This window comes from Wasmannia auropunctata, unplaced genomic scaffold (assembly GCF_000956235.1).
Source record: "Wasmannia auropunctata unplaced genomic scaffold, wasmannia.A_1.0 LD336053.1, whole genome shotgun sequence".
Taxonomy (NCBI): domain Eukaryota; kingdom Metazoa; phylum Arthropoda; class Insecta; order Hymenoptera; family Formicidae; genus Wasmannia; species Wasmannia auropunctata.
The window spans coordinates 5,441,497-5,453,495 of record NW_012026837.1 but is presented as its reverse complement, the minus strand read 5'-3'; the positions used below and the strand labels follow the sequence as shown (position 1 = coordinate 5,453,495).

The 11,999-nt window shown below is 48.1% G+C and overlaps 3 protein-coding genes across 7 annotated transcripts in view; 2 read left to right on the top strand and 1 right to left on the bottom strand.

Annotated features, from left to right (window-relative positions):
- The first annotated feature begins 117 nt into the window (after positions 1 to 117).
- LOC105451245 (ADP-ribosylation factor 2) lies at positions 118 to 2,243 on the top strand. Of its 2 annotated transcripts, none has more exons than XM_011691595.1 (2): positions 118 to 539; positions 740 to 2,243. In XM_011691595.1, the coding sequence occupies exon 2, from the start codon at positions 831 to 833 to the stop codon at positions 1,371 to 1,373; it is 543 nt and encodes a 180-aa protein (XP_011689897.1). In that variant the 5' UTR covers positions 118 to 539; positions 740 to 830; the 3' UTR covers positions 1,374 to 2,243. The 2 variants fall into 2 exon arrangements, with proteins under 2 accessions (XP_011689897.1, XP_011689896.1); XM_011691594.1 differs by having other exon boundaries at positions 118 to 568.
- Positions 2,244 to 2,385: 142 nt separating this feature from the next.
- On the bottom strand, positions 2,386 to 7,206 carry LOC105451244 (zinc finger protein 598). Of its 2 annotated transcripts, none has more exons than XM_011691592.1 (3): positions 7,122 to 7,206; positions 5,810 to 6,380; positions 2,386 to 5,697 (listed from the first exon to the last, which is right to left on the bottom strand). In XM_011691592.1, the coding sequence occupies exons 2-3, from the start codon at positions 6,221 to 6,223 to the stop codon at positions 3,244 to 3,246; spliced, it is 2,868 nt and encodes a 955-aa protein (XP_011689894.1). In that variant the 5' UTR covers positions 6,224 to 6,380; positions 7,122 to 7,206; the 3' UTR covers positions 2,386 to 3,243. The 2 variants fall into 2 exon arrangements, with proteins under 2 accessions (XP_011689894.1, XP_011689895.1); XM_011691593.1 differs by lacking the exon at positions 7,122 to 7,206 and adding an exon at positions 6,595 to 7,009.
- A 3,160-nt stretch (positions 7,207 to 10,366) lies between these two features.
- LOC105451243 (hepatocyte nuclear factor 4-gamma) overlaps positions 10,367 to 11,999 on the top strand; it is a 35,877-nt gene continuing 34,244 nt past the window's right edge. The window contains exon 1 of one of the 3 annotated variants that reach the window (XM_011691585.1): positions 10,367 to 10,455. The gene's annotated coding sequence lies outside the window, so the exon portion shown is untranslated. Of the gene's footprint in view, positions 10,456 to 10,895; positions 11,214 to 11,327; positions 11,529 to 11,999 lie in introns of those variants that run through there. The other 2 variants (XM_011691584.1, XM_011691586.1) reach the window with 2 other exon arrangements.

Sequence of the window (11,999 nt, the reverse complement as noted above, 5' to 3'; positions counted from 1 at the left end):
TTGAGTCTCGTCTACAAGAATGAACTGTGAAAATTATTTAATTTATTGTTGTTTGACATAACAAGAAGAAAGATTGATGAATTACATAAATAGAGATTTTGTTGAGATTAATCGTCGATTAAGTTAATCGGAGTTTGATTGAAGTCATCTTGAGTCTCGTCTACAAGAAAGAACTGTGACTTCAAACCAAGTTAAATGAATTTTTAATAAAAATTGCGCGTCTACATTTTTTTCAAATTCGCGCGTGATAAGGCTGGCAACGTTGCGCGACAAACTTCTCGCCATCGTCGTGCGCGACGGAGAGGAGAGGGCCGCGCTTTGTCAATCTCTCTCCGTCGACGAACAGTACCGCGACTTGGACGCGAAGCTTCGAGAAAAAAGGGAATAAGGCGATCCGTACACTCGGGATAGGACCGCACCGACCTCGTCCAGAGTGCGATCCCCGTCGTGGCGGGTCTCTCGACTCCTGGGTGGAGCGCGGCGTGCGTGGCAAATTCTGCCAACTATTTCCGGCGGCACACGGCGCCGCTGACCGCAAGGTGACGTTTGCTGTTCTCTCGCCGTCGAGGTGTGTTGCTGCCGGAGCCGTGTCGAGGGGGGAAACGAGAGGCGATAAGTCCGTACTGCAGACGCACACGTCAGGCTGACGAAACTTGAGCGTCAAGGCGTACAAAGGCCACGCAGTAATTGGAGGCGTTTGGAGTGTCCCTTGAGTGTCCGTTCTGGTTCCTCGTTGCAGGTCCCAACGGGAGGTGTCCTCGAGGTGTCTTCGGGCTAACCCCTTCTGCGCGCTGGTGCACTCGCTTGTTGCCTCCCGCCCCCCGGAAAAGATGGGTCTCACAATCAGCAGCCTGCTCACCAAGCTGTTCGGCAAGAAGCAGATGCGGATACTGATGGTGGGCCTCGACGCCGCCGGCAAGACCACTATACTCTACAAGCTCAAGCTCGGCGAGATCGTCACCACCATACCCACGATCGGCTTCAACGTCGAGACGGTCGAGTACAGGAATATCTGCTTCACCGTGTGGGACGTGGGCGGCCAGGATAAGATCCGGCCGCTCTGGAGGCACTACTTCCAGAATACCCAGGGCCTCATTTACGTAGTCGACAGCAACGATCGCGAGCGGATCGGCGAGGCGGAGCGCGAGCTGGCGAACATGCTGAAGGAGGACGAGCTGCGGGACGCGGTGCTACTGGTGTTTGCCAACAAGCAGGATCTACCCAACGCCATGTCCGCCGCCGAGCTCACCGACAAGCTGGGCCTCAACTCGCTGCGAGGACGACACTGGTACATCCAGAGCACCTGCGCCACCCAGGGACACGGGCTGTACGAGGGTCTCGACTGGCTGAGCACCGAGCTGGCCAAAAAGTGATAGCGCCTCATCGCATCCGGTCTACTCTTTAAGAACAGCTCATTCATCGTGTATGGACGTGGAGGACGGGCGGGGACGTCACTCGGCAATTTCCACCTTTGTCAAATTTGTATCGTTGTAACAGTCGATCATGTACAGTTTAACGGACGTTGCGTTTTACAATTGCTTACAGAAATTGATGCGAAATGCGAATCGAGGATATTAAAAGGCGATCTGACGATCTCTACGTCATTGTCGCGCGCGATCCGAATTCGCGTGAATTTGTGCTTCAGGGAGGAAAACTTGTTTTATAGGAGGACCGGGGGAACATCGGGATATAACAGACGATTCTTGCGTCATTTATAAGAATATATATATACCTATATATATATATAAAGGTTGTACATAGTACTAAGTTCTTTCATACACACCTCTCATTTGCCAAGTGAATTCTAATTTTGCCTTTTCGATGCATCGAGTGACAAAAGTACCGCGTTTCAACCAGTCGAATTTAATCGTGCGGAAGAGATTTATTTATGTATTATTACGCGTGGAAAAAAAAAATTAGTATATAATTTGTTTTCTATCTTGATCTGCGTCCGTGCTATTCATAAAGAATGACATACAATGTATGTATTATGTGATGTTATACACAGGTCGTTTGCACTTTCCTGTTCTTCTATAATAAATATAAGGAAATTTTTGGAAATAAGAAAGTAATTGCTAACTTGCATAAAGTTTAGTAAACGATTAATTTTAATATTGCGAAGGAGGATAAAACTTAACTAAGGTTTACAATACCTTTTGCGATTTTCCTTTTTAATAAAAATAGACTCTTAAGCTGTAAGAAACATCTAGAAATCATTGTCACAATAAACCCTTAATCATATAGAAAATACATAAAAGTCGACCAATCTTCTCACCTTGTGAAATCAAGATATGTTGTACTTCTAGTTTTGTTTCTATTAATGTCAATCATTAAAAAAAAAAAAAAAAATGAAAGGAGCCAGGCGAGGGATTAGTACTCGTTTGCTCGCTCATCAAAATCATGTATTGTCGTGTTAACTAAACAACTTTTTGTTACGGTACAAAAACAGTACGGTACAGTGCTACGAGTACTGTATAATGTATAACGTATCAAACGATTTGTTAAAAGTATGGTGTTACTTTTTCGTACATAGCCACAGCAATCTATTCCATTCTCTATTCCGAGAAATATATAGCAAATAAATTACAGGAGAAGGAACGCCACTATTTTACGAAATTTATATATATGTACATGGTACACGGTCTTAAAGTACAGCGGTAAAAGTAGGTAATCGTTGAAACGTTTAGTGCGCGACGTCACTATATATAACATACCCACACGTTCACTCTTTACAACTTGTAACAGACTTTTCTTTCGTATATTCAGTATCTTATTTATTTTTTCGTAGTTTTATTATACAAAAAAATATTTGATCTCCTCTCCTTTATCACGCCCGCGGTCGCGCAGTCTCGAAGCGTTACCATCATAATACAACCGTCTGTAAAAGCTCTCTAGGGTATATAATATTCTTTTTCTTTTTAATTTCAATCAATATTGCCTCGCAATTCGCTCAACAGTTATTAAGTCTATTGCGAATAGTCAGCGTTAACTTCTATGCACATTCTCGTTTTTTTTTTTTTAACACTAAGGATCGACTGACTCTTGGAATAAATATTTACGCATTACGCTCGTATTACGCGTCGGATAAACGCAACGTAATAGATATACGGATGGTGTAGAAACAAGAGCGTTATAATATTTACAACCGTTCTCAGCAGCCGGACGGGCGGATACTCGGCGGCTTGCCCGGATCCTCCTCCAGAAATGGCGAGTACGATAAAACGATGAGGGAGCGTAATTGACTCATTTACGTACCCACGTGCTCTTCGGCGGCGACGTATTGCTCTTACCCAGCGCCGGGAAGTGGTTCTCAAGCGTGTGACTGGACATATGCGTTCTAAAGTCCGGGCCGTTCTTGAGAACCTGGCCGCACGCGCCGCACATCTCCAGCCCCTTCGCCTTGCCGCCCGCTTCCCTCTTGTGCACTGCGAACAGCTCCTGCTGCTTCGCGATATCCGGCAGCAGCGCCAGCAGCTCGGGGAACACGCTCTCGAAGGCGTTGGCGCCCATGACTTCGCGACAGTGCGTGTAGTACTCCCGGGCGTCGCAGGTGCCGCCGCGGAAGAGGCCGCTCACGTAGCGAAACTCCTCGATCTTGTCCTGCTCCACGAGGACCGCGTTGAGCTTCGCCACCAGGCACGTGTTGCGCTTTTGAAAATCCGGTGGCGACACGTAGGCATGAGCCATACGTTTGCTGCTGTTGTCCGGCAGAATGGAGTAACTCTCGCCGGAACTGTTTGTAAACGTCAGGCCGTTGCCGCCGTGCAGCCCGTCGAAGCTGTTGTACTTGATGGAAAAACCGGGCGGTGGTAGGGTCGGCGAGGCGAAACCGGGTGGCGGATTCGTGAAGCCCGGCGGTCTGCTGCTGGTGCTACCTAAGGCGGGAAAATCCTCCGTCCGATGGATATTATTGTTGGTCGTGTTCAAGCTGTCTATCTTCAGCTCGCTACGCTTCCTCTGCTTCTCTCCGTTCGACGACGAACCGTCGCCTCTGCTTTCGGATTCCGTGCTTATAACGGCCGTAACACCCGAGTTTCCGTCCACATTGTTTTTGCTTTTTCTCTTATCCTTCTTGCTCGCGTGCTCCGGCTCCTTCGAGTTCTTGGACACGCTGCCGTCGCCACTCGCATTGTTGGTACCCTGCGTCCCCGCTCGCGGAATCTCCTTGGAAACAACGCGGGAGTTGTCCGTATCACCGGTGTGCAATTCGATGTCTTTCTTCGTTACGACAGTATTTACATTCGATTTGGAGCTGCTGGACTCGTTGCCGCTCGAACTGTTGCCGCTCGAGGCCTGCTTCGCTTTTTTCTTCTTCGCCTTGCCCTTCGTCTGATCCGTCGTCGTTGCTTTCGTGTTGTTGTTGCTAGCACCAGTGCTCTGGACGTTGCTGGCATTCTGCGAGTTCTGTCCCCACGACGGCACCACCGTGATTACCGATTGCTTCTTCGACTTCGACGACTTCGACAGACTCGGAAAGTCTTCGCCGGAACGAATGGGCGGCGCCGACGGTATCGAGGGCGGCGGCGCGACTCTCTTGGACTTGGGCGTGTTCGCCGATGCCGATTTCGAGCAGGTCCACTGCAGCACCTCCTTCCACTGGGTCGAATTGGCAGTACTGGTAGACGGCTCAGAGCCGCCGCCCAAGGCGGGGAAGTCGGAATCTATCGACAACTGCGCGGGACGTATTCTGATGTTGGGTCCGGACACTCTGGTGGTGACGGTGCCGTTGGGTTCGTGGTTCACCTGAATGGAGACGTTCGAGGACGCGGAACCTTTCTGACATTGCGGCAAGCCGCTGGATCCCGTGGCGTTGCTGCTGCTGGAAACGCTGAAGTTCACCGTCTTCGAGATACTGGGGCCGGCCGAATCCGGGCCCAATGCCGGAAAGTTCTCGTCCGTCACCGCGAGCGGTTGGTTTCTCACGGTGCTGCGAATGGTGACGTTTCCTCTGCTCTTGGGCTGAGTCAGCGTGGGAACGACAGGAGCGGCACTACCGCCCAACGTGGGAAATTCATCTGTGCTTTGCACATCGACGGACGGTTGTCTCGTGAAGCTAGGCTCGTTGTTGGACACGAACGGATTGGAGCTGCTGGGTACTGAGCTCTGCTGATAATCCCTGGAGCTGTAATCCCTGGAGCTGTAATCCCTGGAGCTATAATCCCTGGAGCTGTAATCCCTGGAGCTGTAATCCCTGGAGCTGTAATCCCTGCCGTTGTAGTCCCTCGCGCTCCTCGACGTGGACGCGCCCAGCATACCCCTCCGATTCATCCGATTCTCGCCGCGCGGCGCCAACGTGAACTCCAGTTCTAACGTTCTCGCCTGCTTGGCGGCGGCTTTACTCAACTGCTTGCCGTGAACGCTGGCTTTGTGCGCCTTGAGATCTATGTCGGTCCGAAAAACACTCGTAAACTTTTCCTCCGCGCACACCCCCTCCTCGCACAGGTAGTGCTCCTGCCGGAAGTGATCTCTGAGATAGTCGTAGGTGCTGTAATACTGATGCAGACCGTCCGCGTCGCAGAAGTGACAGTACAGATGGTCACGCCGCAGATGCCGGTACAGCTCGTCGTTGTCCATGTACCGCTGATCGCAAAACTCGCAGAGCGGATGACCCTTGTGGCTCTTATCGTCGACGTCACCTTTCCTCCGATGCGTAGCTAGACTAGACCTCGTGTAACAACGCCTTTCATGCGAAAATATCTGTCGAGAAGCAAACGAATTAACAAACGAATTAATATTAGATACGAGACATATCGCGACTGTTCGTTTATCAATTATCGATTAAAAGCAATGCGTCGATCAAACTGCCTACCTTTAAGTTCTCTACACACAAGTCACAATAATGTAGCTCGTGCTGTTGACGCATGTGCTCTTTTAAACTATTGAAACTGCTAAAGACCATCTTCTCTTTACATATCGAGCAAGTGTTGGCTAACAATTCAGTGAATTTCTCTTGAATGTCGAGGCTGCTGAAGTAGATGTCGTATCGGGTGTCCAGCAAGTTGGTACCGGTCAGGCTGGGGAAGGGTTTGATCTCATGCGTGAACACAACTTTTGGCAGATCTTGGCGACAGATGGGACACTCGTTCTGACGGCAGAGCACCCTCATCCGGGTGCTGCACTCGTAACATACTGGATGCTCGCACATGCCGATGCTGTAGATGTCGACATTCTTGTAGCACACCACACAGGTATTATTGTTAAAACTATCATTGCTCCCAGACATCCTCGCGACAGAAATTACGATGCCTCTCGGTTTCACTTTCGCGACTGAACTAACGTCCCGCTGATTCAAGCTTCTTGCTCTTGCGAACGCGAGGAGCTTTCCTACGACAATACGAGCGATTCGGCTGGTTTTCACTGACAGGTCTCTCTGTGACTACCTGAAACAGAACACAGCGGTGAGGACGGTGCGCTCGCAAGAGAAGGAAAAAAAAGAGGAAGAGTGCGAGAGAGAGAGAGAGAGGTCGCGCGCGCGATAAGGTGGGCAATCTTTGCGTGTAATCGCTTATCATCCGCACGGTAAAGACGTGGTGACACGTATCGGCCCGCGAACTACGTCACGCGACGCAATCCTCGAAAATATCCCGGCCGTACCGAACTGGTCCGGAGTCCTCCGCGTCGGGATTCGTCGAGGCTGGCTGGCTCGCTGGCTGGACACGATTCCTCCGAAAATAGATAACGGCCGCGGAATTGGCAGCGGTTTCAGCAGATGGCAGAATCTCGGCGGGACGGCCCGCCGAGGTTATTGGGATACCCTCGACGAGTTCGGGATTCCCGCGATCCAACGATCGATCGGTCGGACGATTTACTTTCGCGACCGCGGATCGAAACGGCTCGAAACGGGAACCTCGTGCGTGCACCAAGACGACCGCCAAGGCGGGAAGGAGAGAGAGAGAGAGAGGGAGAAAGAGAGAGAACGATAGGACGGAGAGTGCGACGGAGGGAGACGGGAACAGATGAGAGTAGATGGACTCGGCCGACCTCGGTCGAGAAAGGGCCCGACCGAACGATCCTACCTGCGGCTCCGTACCTGCGGCACGTTATGTATGTACAATACATACATACGCCACACACGGTGCGGCGCGCCGACGGCGGAAAACGCGGAAGCCGACAGAAATTACCTCGCGCGAATCCGGAAGCGTGCCAAGCGGTTGCGTGCCCGTGTCTCTCCACCTCTATCACGCCGCATTCGTATTCTCGCGTCACGCGACGCGGCGACGTCGGTCGACGACGGCGATACGTTGGATACGTACCGATCGGTGATACCGGATTATCTATATAGATTCGTCGAGATTCTAAATTATTATTTTATTACGAAATCACGGGTATCGGGAACCTGCGGTGGAAATTAACGCTCCTCTTTCGTCGAGATCGCTGAGAAGAAAAGAAAAACGGCACGGACGCGGAAACGTTGTTACGCGCGCATTTGTAACAACGAATCGTTCGTTATCGATCGAGTACCGCGTACTCCACGTCTCGTGACTTTACCACGAGATGAAATGTTGGAACCCGCGCGGTTGATCGACATGGTTCAAAAGAATTACGGATTGACATTTTTGGGAAGAGAAAAAGAGAATTTTCGAATGACATTAAAGGCCTGTTTTTTATAGCTGAACTGCTGCACTGGTTCACCGTTTATCTTTCTCTTTCTACATTGGAAGGAGAAAGATAAACTCTGAACTAGCGTATAGCCAGTTCAGCTATAAAAAACAGACCTCCAATCTGAACGTGACAATGTGAAGTATTCCATTCTCACGGAGCATTGTGGCCTGCTATCGAAAGTTTTTTTAAATTTAAATTGAAAATAAATTTCATTCTGCTCTATCTTTATATTAAACGTATATATATCGGAGTCCTTGTTCTTTTAGATTTTTTCTGATTTTCACTTTTCTTCAAACATTTATGAGACGACTCGTGAATCGCGAAAACGTACGTGCGATAACTATTGCGTTAAAGTGTGCTTTAATTTTCGACAGTTTATTAACTCGTAAATAACGACACTTGGGTCGAAAACTTTTACATTTCAACAACAATGAAAAACACAAAGCTCAGTATATATTAGTTCTATTATTGCTTGAGAATTTTTTTATTCTTTCTTAATTTTTGTTAGAAAATATTGAGTAAATCTCTATATATTACGTACTTAATTTCACTTTAATATATACAAAGAGTGCATTATACAGATCAAAATACGGATTAGTATCTTCATAATTATTGTGTGCACGAGACCGTAAAGAACAGGACCTCAAATGCAGTCTACAAAAATGTCAAAAATGTCAGGCATTAATTGACTTGTTAAGTGTGTTTACTTGTGCCTTCCTCTGTCCAACTCTATGCGTTTTCCAGCAAGAATACATCAGTGTGTAACACGTGAATTTTATCTTTGTTTAATGCTGGCAAACAACAAGAATGACATGATTCATTGCGTTATACAGTATTCTTGCTGGAAAACGCACTGTATTAAGAAAAAACAAAAAATAGATTTACTGAGAAAAAATATGCGTGAACGCCAATACACGTCAAGCCAGCGTCCAAATTTAAATTATACATATATCTTGGACAGCAGGAATCCTTGCATGCGCGGATCATTAATTTATCCCTGTGGAAAATCCTGTTATCGAGGGAATTATATATCATCGCGGCAGCAGGTGCCATCTGCAGAGATCAGCGCAATATATTTATAAATGTAAAATTGTGGTTGCATCATAATTGATCACAACACATCTTATATATATCCGGTTCCATGTCGATTAGCCGCTAACCCCGATGAACTACGGTTTCTTTCCTCGCCATTGCATATTTTATACAGGCCGTTGTGAAATTTATCGATCTTTTCTCAGCCGGAGATTCTTTGGAACGCTTCTCCAATATCGACGACGAGACGTCTCGTAACTTTTGAACTAAGCACGATAAAAAAAAAATCAAGAAAGAACGAAAGCAAAAATCCACGTTCTTCACTGGAACTTTAAATAAAAATGTTATCTCAAAGTGATCTCGCTTCAAGGATATTTAACGTTAAAAGCTTGACGTTTACAGACGTGACATCTACAGAAGATCAAATCGCGGCACGCTTATTATAATATCAGGTGCAAATTGTGATCAGCGAGAAAGGAAAAAAATAAGAAAAGAAATTCTCAGTCGCGCGAACGGTCGTGGAGTGTGTCGCGACTTCCTCCCTATCGGCAATTCCCGAGTGTCGCAATACCGGAAGATTGCGTAAGGATTCGAACTACTTTTGCGCGCGCATAGTACGAGGTGCTTGATTGAGGAGAGAGAGAGAGAGAGAGAGAGAGAGAGAGAAAGAGAGAGAGAGAGTGTGTGTGTATGTATGTGAGAAAGAGAGAGAGAGATCCTTGCTGCGCGAGATCGGTGGCTTTGCATATGCGTAACAAGCGCGCGCGATGATGTAAGCAATCCGTTTCGCGCGCCGAGTCTTTTAATATCCGAGAAAATGCGCAAACAATTATTTATTGATTCAAGGCAGTCCTCTTTCGGTTTTTACTTGCGTCGTGGTTCGAACTGCGTTGACACCGCGCTCTGAGTCTCTCTCTCTCTCTCTCTCTCTCTCCACCTTCCCCCTTTCCGCCTCTCTCTCATTCTCGTTCTGTCTCTCTCTCTCTCTCTCTCTCTCTCTCTCTGCGTTTATTAATCAGGAATGACGACACGTGTGCTCTCGACGAGCACGAGATAGAGAGGAGCGACAGTGATGTAACGAGGTGAGCGCGTACCTGCGGCGTTTAACCTATCGATCTCGCAATTATTGCGACCGCACGATTTACAATGCGATCGATAACGATCGACCGCTTGTTTGTCGCGGCAACAAGCGATGTATAAATATTACGTCGATCGACTTCGCTGAATTTTTCTCGAGCTAGCTTCTCACTTTTAGATTGAAAAATGTTTAGCAGATTTAATGCATTTCAAGTTTGTTTCTATTAATGTAGATTAACTTTGATCTCGGTTTAATTAATTTATTTCTTTCGTTTAAATTAATCCTTATCCGATCTTCTGCATCAATGTTTTTGTCTTTAAAATATTTGTCATTTTTTTTGTGTCAGTTATAAAGTATATTCTTATTATAATAGAAAAAAGGTTTCTTTCGATCTTTTAATTTACTGACCGCCTCTCCGCGATTACTTGATTACGGCTCGAACCGTATCTTTATGATAGATTTAATCGACAAATCCTACCTGATACGTGCAATAATGCAGTCGCCTTCTTTCAGTGATAAGAAATAACAGCCGTCGCGCTTTTATATGTACAAATCTATCATGTTTTTCTAAATATATAATTTACGACGGTATAGCGTTCGCGTTAGTCATCGTGTTGTCTATGCGAACGTTCATCGTTCGTCGATAATATCGTGGAATTTCAAACAGGGTGACGTTTCTCATTATCGCCGAGTCAAACGGAGGGACGTAATCGCGGCAAGACAACTCTCGTATTCTCGTCCAGGTAATCTCGGAATTAACAGCCTCGTCTTATCCGACCGCGAGTGATAGCGTACGGTAAGGTCACGCGCGCGCGCGCGCGAGACGGCGACGACGGATCTCGCGCCGCGGCTCCCGGCGGTCCGCGCGTTCGCGCGGGCGAGCGCGCGCGGAAGAGGCAGTTTGTCGTCGGGAGGCGCGATTATCGTCTCGATCGGGGAGAGTTTTCGTGCCGCGGAAACGATCCACCGCGCGGTGTCCCTCGTTGACGCGCCCGCGGTGCACGGCTGCGAGAGAGGAAAAAAAAAAGATAACGTGTCACGCGCGCGGGGCGCTCGACGCTACCGCGACGCGACGGTGCGCGCCGCCCGCGATCTCGCGGCGGCCAGTAGATCCGACGCTTTTCGCACGGGCGGACTTTGAAGCGTCATCCGCGCCGTGATCGTTTATACGCCGTGCGGTCCGTGTGCCGTGTGTCCGTTCCACGAGGAGCAGCAGAGGCGGGCGCATGCGCGCGATCCGCGTCGCCCCGTTTCCTCGCATCCGTTGCGCGCGAGCCGAATCTCGAGCGAGTTGGATCCCGCGCGAAGGAAGCGACGGGAAGGAACGGGAGGATCGTGCCGATAGAGAATCGTCAGCATGGCGATGAGCGCGAGCGCGCGTCCCCGACACAGACGCACAACAGGTGTCACTTGCGCCGAGCGCCGTCGCTGACTGAGAACGGTGCGCGTGGCAGGACGGACGGACGACGGGGGCGCCGCGATCGCCGATCGGCCCAATCAGGTTAGACCTTTTTCTTTCTTTAATTCTTCTCTCTCTCTCTTTCTTTCTCTCTCGTTTTCTCGTTGACGCAACGTGGAGCCGTTCGGAGCTCGGAGCAACATGACAAGCTGACCGCGCCGGCGTCGCGCGCAATCGTGTGCGTACGATATTAGAGAGAATAAACACAGGGCGTACTTGTCACAGGAAGTACTGAATGTTGTTTTCAAAAGGAATTCCAAGGCAAATTCGAAATAAAACTTCTGTCATTGGAGTATAAAGCCCGGATATACGCTCCGATGCGAATTATTCCGTTCGCTGAGAGGAGAATTGAACGCGGTAAGCGATTACATTAGCTAGAGTCAGATTTTGATTGCGACACATTGGATTATTCGGTATTTTATGACAGATTCATTTCGAAATATCTCCCAGTTTGTTGAAAATGTCGACTGCAACCTAACCTGCTTTTGAAATTTTATCCGTTTTAAAGTCACCAATTTCTAAAGTTGTCGTGCATGCCGACACTGTATATATATATTCATATGGCGGTATTTAATCCTCTTTGCATGATCAGGATTGCGACAATAGAAACGCTGCATTCATTGCATATTACTTCAATTCTTCAATGAATTTTTAAACTAAAAACGGGTCGCTTTCTGTTCCCTGTGAATACGCCTCCGCATGGGCGTCGCTTATTGTATCAGGAATTTGTATCTAATTGTGTCGTAAAAGCAATAAGAATCAGGACAGTATTGCGAATTAACCTTAAATAAATATTAATAAGTACTACTAACAAAGTGAAAGTCGACA

Coding starts and splice junctions, on each gene's coding strand:
- LOC105451245 (XM_011691595.1), top strand. CDS start 831: ATGGGTCTCACAATCAGCAGCCTGCTCACCAAGCTGTTCGGCAAGAAG.
- LOC105451244 (XM_011691592.1), bottom strand. CDS start 6,223: ATGTCTGGGAGCAATGATAGTTTTAACAATAATACCTGTGTGGTGTGC. Junction 5,698..5,809: donor TGTGTGTAGAGAACTTAAAG/GTAGGCAGTTTG, acceptor GCTTCTCGACAG/ATATTTTCGCATGAAAGGCG.